The following is a 10,950-nucleotide window of genomic DNA, read 5'->3' as shown; positions in this document are numbered from 1 at the left end:
ACTGTCACGAGTTATGGCACGCAGCAATGGGCATACGGAGTGTGGTAAAAGTGGCTTAACATATTAAAGTAGAAATAGACAAAAGGAAAAGGTCTATATACACGATGTCTGAGATAGACACGTGATTCAGCACGTGACGGGCACTTCGTGAGATGCGGTTACTATCCCTGTTACGTGACACGTTGTGGGGTTCTTGTCACTTACTTTAGCTATCTCGCGGCTATAGACGCAAGTCCATGCAGAGCCTCGGCAGTCTATTTCTAGTTCCAGTGCGCCGGACATGTTGCAGAAACAGGTCGAGAAGAGAAATGTTCGGCGAGAATTGCGGAGTCAAGTTGGATTCCTGCGCGTGCCGTGCATCTTTGCCCGTCTCCTCACCAAACCACATCCCTAAAGACCCTCTTATTCTCCAAATACGTCATGCAAAAATGAAACTTGGGGTAAGACTGATGGATCAAGGATCCTGCGTGTATCACTTGCAGACGTCTCAAAGCGCTGGGGAAGCTCTTATGGACTTGACAGCAGCTTCATCGAATGGTTCATCAACGTGAGATCTCATAGCTAAGGTAGGGGTCACCTTGGGTCCCCTCCTTCCCCCGCACTCTACAAAAGGCAGTAATTCGCCGATGAGGGACTCTTTACTGCGTAGTCTGAACTCTCGGGGGTTCGGAGTTCATCCTCGTGTACCCACTCGGGAGCAAACACCAAGTCCCCCAGTCATCTTCCCACGCATCAACCAGCGTGAACCAGCGCCAAAACATGCCGGACACAAACTGGATCGCGGCGGCATCCCCGCGTCTTGGCGAAAGTTTCCCGCACTACCCCGCAGCGGCGCAGGCCACTATCTCGTTCTAGAAAGATATCCCGCGGCGATGACGGTCCTTGACTGGGAGCCGGTCATCCGGGGCCTATTGAGAGATGGGGAAGATATTCTTGGTGATTTGTTCGGTAGATGGGTTTCGTGAGGGGTTCTTGGGATAAATATGTCCGTTGCTGCTCGAAGGTGCGCTTGAGCTTCGTAGGTTGACCTCAATCATTAAACCTTCACTTTGAGCCCAGAAAGTAATCGCCATCATGTCGTCTCCAACAATGAAAGCTGTCAACTACCAGGGCCCTTACAAGGTCAAGGTATCGGAGGTGTCGTTACCCAAGATTCAGCATCCCGACGATGTCATCGTCAAAGTTACCACTGTAAGATGGACCTCTCTCCTCCCACATGACTGATGCTAAGCAAAATTTCAGGCAGCTATCTGCGGCTCAGACTTGCAGTAAGTCTACTGACATTGAAGCAACATCAGCGCGCAGTCACTCACTATTCATAGCATGTACGAGGGAAGAACGGCCGCAGAGGCCGGCATCACATTCGGTTAGTCACTGATTACATTTATTTACCGATCATGGGACAGTTTCTGATACGTTGCAGGCCATGAGAACATGGGAATCGTGGAGGAGCTTGGCGCCGGTGTCACTCTTCTCAAGAAGGGAGATCGTGTCGTAATGCCATTCAACGTCGCCGATGGCCGCTGCCACAACTGTGAAGAGGGACGGACAGCATTCTGCACTGGTGTAAACCCTGGATTCGCCGGTGGTGCTTATGGTAAGCCAGTATCTCGTGTACATCAACAAGATATGTGAGCTTACACGTCTTGAAGGATATGTTGCCATGGGCCCCTACCCTGGTGGGCAAGCACAGTATATCAGAGTTCCTTACGCCGATTTCAACGCTCTGAAGCTTCCTGCTGGCAAAGAATTTGAGTCAGATTTCATTTTGCTTGCAGGTACGTATTATCTACCATCTCCATGGTCCTCCAAACTTTGCTGACTTTGTGCGCTCTACCAGATATCTTTCCCACTGGCTGGCACGGCATCGAGCTCTCCGGCTTCAAGCCCGGCGAGAGCGTCGCTGTTTTCGGTGCCGGCCCTGTGGGACTGATGGCCGCTTATTCGGCAGTTCTCCGCGGCGCATCAAGAGTTTATGTGGTCGATCGCGTTCCCGAGCGTCTTCAGTCCGCCGAGAAGATCGGATGTACACCAGTGGACTTCACCCAAGGCGATGCTGTCGAGCAAATCAAGAAGCTGAATGGCGGAGAAGTTGACCGCTCTGTGGATGCTGTTGGATATCAGGCCGTGAGTGCCGGTGGAAACACTGAGCAGCCCAACATTGTGTTGGAGAATATGATCAAGGTCACACGAGCCTGCGGTGGACTTGGCATTCCAGGACTTTACGTTCCGAGGTAATATTCTGTTCTTTCACTTGGCTTGTTTTGCGGCTCTAACGATGCACGTTTATAGCGACCCTGGGGCGTCCGATGATGCTTCGGCAAAGGGCATGATCAGCTTGAGCTTCGGTAAGCTCTTCGAGAAGGGACTCTCCCTTGGAACAGGACAGTGCAACGTCAAGGCGTACAACCGATACCTACGTGATTTGATCATCGCGGGCAAGGCCAAGCCCAGCTTTGTCGTCTCACATGAGATCAACATTGATGATGCAGAAGTCGCGTATGAGAAGTTTGACAAGAGAATCGACGGCTACACGAAGGTTCTGATCCACCCCAACGGCGGCTTCTAATCTATATGGACGTGTTTGAGGTTCGGGGAGTCGGCGGCCGTTGTCATATTGAAAAGCAAGAGGCTAGGGGCGTTGTTGATGGTGTTGTGAGTGGCTAGGCGGCATAGCGAGGTTTCTTGACCACATGTTGTGAGATGATGCTCAGCAGCATGCAGAGATATTCAATTTGATCATTTCTTGTTAATTTCACCTTCCACGTCTCAACTCTTTTGATGGGAACTGTTTCATAATAGTGCTCAAGTCCACGGAAACAAGACACTGGAAAGGTGGGTTGACTCAAAGCTATGCATGGTAAATTGATCAAAGCATGTTTAACTTACCACTACCGGTCTCGCCTATTGCAGCATTTCACACTGGCAATAGAATTTGGCAAGGGCTTGAGTAATTTTTGGATTAGAACTTATATGAGTTGTCGTGCCACTCTGGCCTATTGTGGTAAAATGGTGATGGTGACCTTGGTCCACGACTTTCCGCCCGGCCCTTTTCCACATCATCCGCATCAGAGACATGCACTTCAATCTCTTGAGTGCATAAGATGCCCATTTCGATCGCGCCAACCTTGGTTTCGTGATACTCCTCCCTCTTGACGATGCTCTCCCTAGACTCTGAGCGTTCCATCGGGATTGTGATGTTGGTGATAGGAGACCTCGCCGCATGTTTCCGACTCTTGTCTGTGCCTGCAGTCTTCGTGTAAGGCCATGCGCTATCTTCGCTGGTTCTTGATAGGGATGAGGCATTTCCGCCGTATGATTTGACCATGGTGGTCTTCGCCCTTCTCCAGTACTCTTCCATCAAGCTGTCCAATACCGGTAGTGAAGCTGTCACAACTCCTAACGACAAGTCCAGGCATGCCCATAGCAGGGCTTCGGTATAGTCCCATGTGTAGTCGTTAGTGAGCGTGGGGAGAATCTGATGCAGTAAACCACTCAAAACTGCTAAACCACCAATCATCCAGATTGCGAACAGTCGAATCTTCTTTGCCATTCCCATCCTGATTTTCCACAGTATAACAGCAGGCGCGGTCATCAAGATGAGCCCCTGGGCCACATGAAAGCCAGTTAGAATCTTTGACTGGCTTTCCATGTTGATACACGAAGGAGCTGACTCTCGTCTTCCACGGGTTGCCAGGTTCCACTGCGTTGCTGGCGGACTGCATGCAAAGACGTTTAGGAAGATGGCGAGTAAGATGTATGCAAAAGTCGATCCGATGAAAATGTCGCATGCGATTCGCCACCACCTCGGGAGTCTGTCCGCTAGTCTTCGCATGAAAGTTGCTATGGAGAGCTTAATCATACCCACGGCAACGAAGAATGCTGTCTTGGAAACCATGGCCAATAAGACGCCGTTGTTGAGTTGTTCGTAAGTGACTTCCCAGACATGGAGGGAAGCTGCACCGATTGCGAGGGAATGGAGTTGCGCGATTGGGTAAACAAGAGCTACAAGCTGTCGGGGGCAGAGTCAGTTCATGGAGGTATTTTCGATCTATCATCTGTCTAGCACGTACAGCAGCGACGATGATGGTCCAGTCGTCCCAGCCGAACTGCATGACCGAACCTCTTCGCAACCTAAGCCATGCTCTTGCAACTGTGGGCGCAACAACAGCTAGGATAACGAAAACGAGGCCTGCCAAAACGCCGGGCAACTTCGTCTCGTGGGAGTAGTCGGGAGGTTGCTTGGCGACGAGGGAATAACCTGTCATCGGGTTGGCAGTCGTCATTCCGGCCATGCGGAAGAGACCCTTGACGATGAAATAATCATTCTGAGTTGAGGGGGGTTCTCCGACGAACGCCGACGTCCCCGTCAAGGGGAGGCTGCTCGGGTCATCTGGTATCGAGGGAATATCCATCAGATGCCGCCATTAGTATCGATGGAACTCGGCGCGAGTTTTGGATTGAGAGAATCTACAGGAAAAGATTGAGAAACCCTTGAGAAAAGTGTCGGGGGGTGTCATGATTGATCTACGATCGAGAGAGGCAGCACATGTGCCGCTGACACGCGCTTCTGGAGGCAAAAGCAATGACACGACCGCATGAGGATTGAGACCCCGAGATCACTTCCCTGTCGCCCCGGAGTTATGAAGAAAGTCATCTCCTGCGCCGCACGTAAACGTGGGTGATCGTTCCTTTTGACACATGGTCATAAATGACCGCGTGAGACTCAATGCAGGTGATGGCTAATTCGGCATCTCCTCCGGCTGGAAGCACCTCAGCCGTCTTGGCCAACAGCATTTGAGTTGGCAAAAACAAGTTGAGATCCACTTGAGACCCAAAATGGCGAAGATCTTGTGTTAAGGCTACTTTAGGCGCGATTTGGAAGTTTCTTTTAGACAAGATCAATGGCATCGTATCCATACTCGATGCAAAGTGTCATGAAGTTACTGGATGTTCGGACTACGCCGAAAATATGAAAACATAGATTGATGATGTTTGTTTGAGTCAAACTTACCATGAACACTAGTGAGCCTCATCTCTTTCTAATCCCCAAGTCCCACAAGGATGCAGGCCATCCCGATCTAGGCTGTGATCCGTGAGCTTCCGCCTGCCCCGTCGCGTTCCCGCTTAAATCCCCACTAACCCTGCAGCATGCATACAATCTCTCTGGGCTCTACCCATTCAGGACGCGGGTTGCCGGGATAGAGGTTTGTTGACATCGGACTTTCCACATGAAACTGGCCAGGATGGGGTAACACCGTAACAGTAATAGTAGTTCGGGGCCGTGGCCAACCTTCAGCACGCGCAGGCATGCTCGAAGAATCTCATCTTTCCGTACGTGGCATATGATTCATCATTGGGCCACATGAGCGCCAAACAGAACAACGACCGACGTGACAGCCCATATTAGGCTCTTGTTCAGCGTTCGCTGGGCAGCAGCGGCGGAGCCCGTCGGCGAAGCCGTGGCTGACGCAGTTGCGTAGGTCCCCAAATGAAGTTGACTGGAGATACTCGTAGCCTGCGCTTCGTTGACTGTTGCCCTACAAGGCTCTGCTGTGAAGGTCACATTGGTCGTGATGGCACATGACATCGGGCTGGTGACTGGATCGTCGTACGCTCCATCATAAAGACCGTGATATGTCGTCAATGACGCGTAGTTAATCATGCCCAAAGCAGTTGGGCATGTCCCAGTGAAGGTTGGTGTCGGGGCTCCCTGCTCAATGGTGAAGTCGAAAGTGCCGTTGCCGATCTTTTCGTTGGCTGAATACTCGACCCAGGTTTTGGAAAGATTACACCAAGGTCCGGTATGAATGGTCCAGGAGAACGTGTACTCGCCCACGTCAAGTACATCTGCGTAGCGGGCCTCTATGTGCGGGTTGTCGGGATAGGTTGTGTCGTTCTTCAGGATGGACCCAATGGTGTTGAAAGGTAGTCTCTGTATTTGTCCATGAGGCTTCTTGTAGATATCCCATGAGAAAACCCAGCCGAAATGATAGGCGACATTGGGGTTTTGCAGTGAAAAGAGGACCGGGAAGCCGTCGTTTGTTTTGGAGTATTTCCCACCTGCGCGGGGGAACACGAGGTCGAGCTCAATGGCATTGGTCGGTAGCTGAGCCGTTGCTAAGTGCGTTACAAAGAGAAAGACGATCGTGACCATGCCGTAGAAGACACCCATAGTGCGCCCGAAAGCGCCTCGAAGAGGCGAATTGAATGAATGTCGAAATGGGCTGACGGAAGAAACCACTCGTGCATCTCACATCAGAAAAGGAGGAACTTCGTTTGGGAAATTGGACGAATCCTTCGACCCCATGAGATCTTGGCAACATTAGCGGCTCCGTCTCTCGGCCGAGAATCCAGTCAGCTCCGGTACGAGGGCATTTACCAACTGCACTAAAAGCGGTCCACTATTGGTGCTAGATTCGGGCTATTCGTAAAGTAAGAGTACCAGTAGATTGCAGCAACTCACCAACTCTAAACGGCATGAATATCACGTCATGTTCGTCAACGTGATTGGGGTGGAAAGAGGAATGGTCATTTCCGCGACGCCAGCAAGATTCCCCCAAATGAAGATGATTTGCCAATCTGAGTGATGATGTCTACGAAACTTTAAAGAAGAGAAACAATCATATTCACTCATGATAAGAATATAAATGTAGGTGAAGTAATTATCAAATTCTGTACGTGAACTTCATAGACGATACCATTTGTTTTGCAACCTTTTCCCCTGGAGCTGCCAGTAGTCTCTCAAAGGCTCGTGCAGAAGCCGAGAAGCCGATATATATATTGCAAACCCGAGAAGATCGCTGTTTGCTGAAGATCGTTCATAGTTAATTGTAACTCTTATCGTTCCCGCATTTTGACTTCAAGCATAAGAATAAATAATCAATCATTTCCATTGTTGATATTGACCTGGCGGTCCGAGCCGGACATTTTCTAGTTACTTTCCTTCATTCCACGTCTTCTTCAGACTCCAGCCATCCACATATATCTTCGTCTCCACGGCATAATGAAATAAGTGTGCTCTACTCACTTCCTCTCCCCCAGTGCCACAATTTCCGCCTCAATAGCTGCTCCAAACGCCGTCGTGTTGCCTGAGCCCTTCATATCTGGGGTCAAAACCGCGGCTTCTGCGCGTCCCAACACGTTCTCAATGGCCTTCAGTACCAAGCTTGCAGCGTCCGTAAAGCCAAAGTATTGGAGCAGCATCTGACCAGCCCAGATCATTCCAACAGGATTGGCTACGCCTTTGCCAGCGATGTCGGGTGCGCTGCCATGCACCGGCTCGAACAAGCTAGGAAACTTGCCATCTGGGTTGATGTTTGCTGAAGGAGCAATGGCAATAGTACCTGTGCAAGCAGGTCCCAAGTCCGATAGAATGTCGCCAAACAAATTACTTCCAACGACAACGTCAAAGATGTCTGGGCGTTGTACGAAGTGGGCAGTGAGGATATCGATGTGGTACTTGTCAACCTGGACATCTTCATAGTTCTTCGCCATCTCTACCACACGAGAGTCCCAATAAGGCATGGATATGCTGATACCATTGCTCTTGGTGGCACTTGTGAGACACTTGCGAGGACGGCTTTGAGCGAGGTCGAACGCATAACGAAGAACCCTGTCAACACCAACTCTAGTCATGACAGTCTCTTGGATAACAGTCTCCCGGTCGGTTCCCTCAAATATTTTGCCGCCAATACTGCTGTACTCGCCCTCGGTGTTCTCACGAACAATCCAGAAGTCAATATCGCCTGGCTTCCGATTGGCCAAGGGAGAGGTGACGCCGGGCATCAGACGACAGGGACGCAGGTTGATGTATTGGTCGAACTCGCGGCGGAACTTGAGCAAGCTACCCCAGAGAGAGACATCGTCGGGAACTTGGTCTGGTATGCCCACAGCGCCGAAGTAGATGGCGTCAAACTTGAGAAGCTTCTCCTTCCAGTCCGAAGGCATCATCTGCCCATGCTTGTGGTAGTATGCGCAGCTGGCAAAGTCGAACCACTCAAACTCCAGCGTAAGTTCGAAGATTTTGGCGACAGCTTCGAGACTCTTGATACCCCATGGCATGACCTCGACGCCGATGCCGTCGCCAGGGATGACTGCGATCTTGAGGGATTGAGGAGACATTGTGGCGGTAGGTAGTGATCCGACTGGTTGAACCGATGTGATGAGACCAAATGACCGTGATCTGAACTGTCAACTTATGTGAATGAATTTGTGTAAGACCTTTGGCAAGAGTTCAGAGTGTTCCTGAAGTCGGAGGAGTCGTATTAGCGACAGGGCGAAGACCGGCGATGCTTTCGCTTAAATGATGAGCCGCGGGATTCGAAAGCCGACACCCTTCCTCTACCGGGGCACTTCATCCGTGAGGCTATTGTATGGATTATCGAGAGCACATCGGTAGATAGTATCGGGGTGATTTTTTTTAAAAGTTGACGCCATATTTCTTGCGTACTGCACGTGTGCTACTACATTTAGTTTGGTGATATCTGACTCACATGCTCCTGTTACCTCAAGTCATCTCGATCATCTCCCTAAGCGCCACTGAAACATCTTGCTGCCCGAAATCGTGCAATTTCAACGTTCTCAGACGCAGAAACCTCCTTACCTTCTTTCAATATGGTCAAAGTCGCTGTTTTGGGTGCCTCGGGGCAGATTGGACAACCCTTAAGTCTCCTACTCAAATCGGTATGACTCCAAAAGCCTCATTCATACGGTAGGTATCCAGCGCAAGGCAACTGAAATACTTCATCATAGTCACTTCTTGTGACAGATCTTAGACTTTACGATGTTGTTCACGCTGTGGGCGTAGCTACGGATCTCAACCACATTGATACTCCTTCAGTCGTCAAGGGCTATCTCCCCGAGAATGATGGTCTTCAAAAGGCTCTTAGCGGGGCGGAAGTCGTACTGATCTCTGCTGGCATTGCTCGCAAGCCGGGCATGACTCGTGATGGTTAGGCCTTCAGCTCCAGCACAACCTGAATCTTTGGGCTTACACACTTTTAGACTTGTTCAAGACCAACGCCAGCATCATTGCAGACTTGGCTGCTGGTGTTGCCCAATTCTGCCCGAAGGCATTTGTTGCAATTATCACCAATCCAGTCAACAGCACAGTCCCCATTGCGGCCGAAGTGTTGAAGAAGCACGGAGTTTTCGACCCCAAGCGCTTGTTTGGCGTCACGACACTGGATGTTGTGCGCGGATCCAAGTTTGTTGCTGATGTCCTTGGCAATATCAGCCCACAGGATCTCAAGGTCCCTGTTGTTGGCGGGCATTCCGGAGCAACAATCTTGCCGTTGATTAGCCAATCCCAGCCCTCAGTACAGCTTAGCCAAGAGCAGATTGAGGCAATCACAAACAGTAAGTTCATTCGTCATGAAGATGGTAAACGCGCAAGCTGATGTAGCATTTGCAGGAGTCCAATTCGGCGGGGACGAAATTGTCAAAGCCAAGGCCGGTGCTGGGTCTGCGACAACATGTATGGCGTACGCTGGTTTCCGGTAAGTCCAGTCCTTTTAAGAAATACATCTGTTTAGTCCATGAATAGTTGCTTATCAGAACACCCTCTTAGCTTTGCTCAAGCCATTATCAAGGCTTCTCAAGGTCAGAGTGGTATCGTGGAGCCTGCCTATGTCTACCTCCCTGGGTTGCAAGGAGGTGAGGCTGTTGCCCACGAGCTCGGAGTGAGCTACTTTGCTGTCCCAGTGACCTTCGGGCCTGGCGGTGCCGAGACCGCGCATCCCATTGGATCTTTGTCTGATTATGAAAAGGGTCTTTTGAAGGTGGCCGTTAATGAACTGGGAGGAAACATCAAAAAGGGAGAGGCTTTCATCCAGTCACAGGCGTAAAGGGACCAGCCATTGCCAGGGTAGACAATTGACAGCGACATTGGTTCTAATGTAATTCTCACTGCCTACATAGACCATTCTTCTCTCAGCTAAGATTGAGCGATGACGTAGCCTGACCACGTTGCCTTTCGAACTTGTAAGAATCAGTAAGCCGCCGCGCCCTTGATCAGATTCGAAGTCGAACTGAAAGGCTTCACAGGCGCCAAACGACGAAGCTCTCGCTCTTAGTATGGATATTGTGCTTCTGCACCTGCATCGTTCACAATGTCCAGCAGTGAACCCCATGTAGCTCCATCGAACATGTCGAAAAAGTTGTCAGTGACTCCAAACTGTCTATCCATGACCTGATTGGATGGGTTTCTATTGCGATCCGGAAATGTTGTAGGTATGGGAGCAAAATAGGAACTCATAGATGAGGTGCTGTTTTGAAGATTGAAGTCAGCCGGCGAGAAAAGCTGGCTGGCATCGGTTGGACGGGGCTGACTCTGGTTTGGCCGAGGGCTGTTTGGGTTGAAGTCGGATGTCTCGAAGTTGAAATGATTCTGTCTTTGGCTTTCATAGACCCTTGGAACGGGATTGCTATCTCTTAGCCGTTGGGCTGGAATCGGGCTTTGAGTGTTATGGTTGGTGTTTGATATTGGTAGTTGCCGTCGCGGAGACATTGTACCAAGATTTATGGGCTGATCTTGTCGCCCAGACGCATTAGTGCCTCTTATCCTCCTCTTGCTTCGCTTGGCAGACTTTTGTGTGACATCTTGACCATCCTCATGATCTGAGCCCTCAGTGGTATCTTTTCGGACTCTCTTATGTGTTTTAGGTCCCTGTGTGATACCCTGAAGCAGAACAGATAGGACTTCTCTGCAGTGTCGAGCCATTGCCCATCGTTTTGTCAACTTGTTTAACAGTTGCAGCGAAGATTCGATTCCTCTACTTTCCCATTAGCGAATTGGTAAAACACTCCAGCTGGCAACTTTGATGATACGCACGATAGAGCTTTCTCAACATTGCAAACTTTGAGTCGCGCTGCTAGAGCCAGCACTAGACCACTCATCCACACAGCTGACATGTATCCAGGCCAAAACAAAGGACCTCCCAATTCTGA

The 10,950-nt window shown here is 50.2% G+C and overlaps 5 protein-coding genes across 5 annotated transcripts; 2 read left to right on the top strand and 3 right to left on the bottom strand.

Moving 5' to 3' along the window:
* Positions 1–1,074: 1,074 nt before the first annotated feature.
* On the top strand, positions 1,075–2,569 carry CABS01_14769 (alcohol dehydrogenase GroES-like domain-containing protein; the record flags this gene model as incomplete). Its single annotated transcript, XM_060548107.1, has 7 exons — positions 1,075–1,191; positions 1,243–1,268; positions 1,323–1,366; positions 1,424–1,597; positions 1,653–1,778; positions 1,841–2,234; positions 2,293–2,569. The coding sequence occupies 7 exons, from the start codon at positions 1,075–1,077 to the stop codon at positions 2,567–2,569; spliced, it is 1,158 nt and encodes a 385-aa protein (XP_060393046.1).
* Positions 2,570–2,962: 393 nt separating this feature from the next.
* CABS01_14768 (uncharacterized protein) lies at positions 2,963–4,415 on the bottom strand (the record flags this gene model as incomplete). The annotated part of the gene is made up of 2 exons (XM_060548106.1): positions 2,963–4,012; positions 4,074–4,415. 2 exons carry the CDS (start codon positions 4,413–4,415, stop codon positions 2,963–2,965), a joined length of 1,392 nt encoding a protein of 463 aa, XP_060393045.1.
* A 938-nt stretch (positions 4,416–5,353) lies between these two features.
* On the bottom strand, positions 5,354–6,175 carry CABS01_14767 (uncharacterized protein; the record flags this gene model as incomplete). The annotated part of the gene is made up of 1 exon (XM_060548105.1): positions 5,354–6,175. The coding sequence occupies one exon, from the start codon at positions 6,173–6,175 to the stop codon at positions 5,354–5,356; it is 822 nt and encodes a 273-aa protein (XP_060393044.1).
* An 851-nt stretch (positions 6,176–7,026) lies between these two features.
* On the bottom strand, positions 7,027–8,124 carry CABS01_14766 (D-malate dehydrogenase; the record flags this gene model as incomplete). Its single annotated transcript, XM_060548104.1, has 1 exon — positions 7,027–8,124. The coding sequence occupies one exon, from the start codon at positions 8,122–8,124 to the stop codon at positions 7,027–7,029; it is 1,098 nt and encodes a 365-aa protein (XP_060393043.1).
* A 492-nt stretch (positions 8,125–8,616) lies between these two features.
* Positions 8,617–9,848, top strand: CABS01_14765 (malate dehydrogenase; the record flags this gene model as incomplete). The annotated part of the gene is made up of 5 exons (XM_060548103.1): positions 8,617–8,685; positions 8,755–8,953; positions 9,007–9,360; positions 9,416–9,500; positions 9,572–9,848. The coding sequence occupies 5 exons, from the start codon at positions 8,617–8,619 to the stop codon at positions 9,846–9,848; spliced, it is 984 nt and encodes a 327-aa protein (XP_060393042.1).
* Positions 9,849–10,950: the final 1,102 nt, after the last annotated feature.

Source organism: Colletotrichum abscissum, assembly GCF_030869225.1.
Source record: "Colletotrichum abscissum strain IMI 504890 chromosome Unknown Scaffold_57.1, whole genome shotgun sequence".
NCBI lineage: Eukaryota > Fungi > Ascomycota > Sordariomycetes > Glomerellales > Glomerellaceae > Colletotrichum > Colletotrichum abscissum.
Note: the sequence above shows the minus strand (reverse complement) of the source record. Positions and strands in the feature narration are given on the sequence as shown.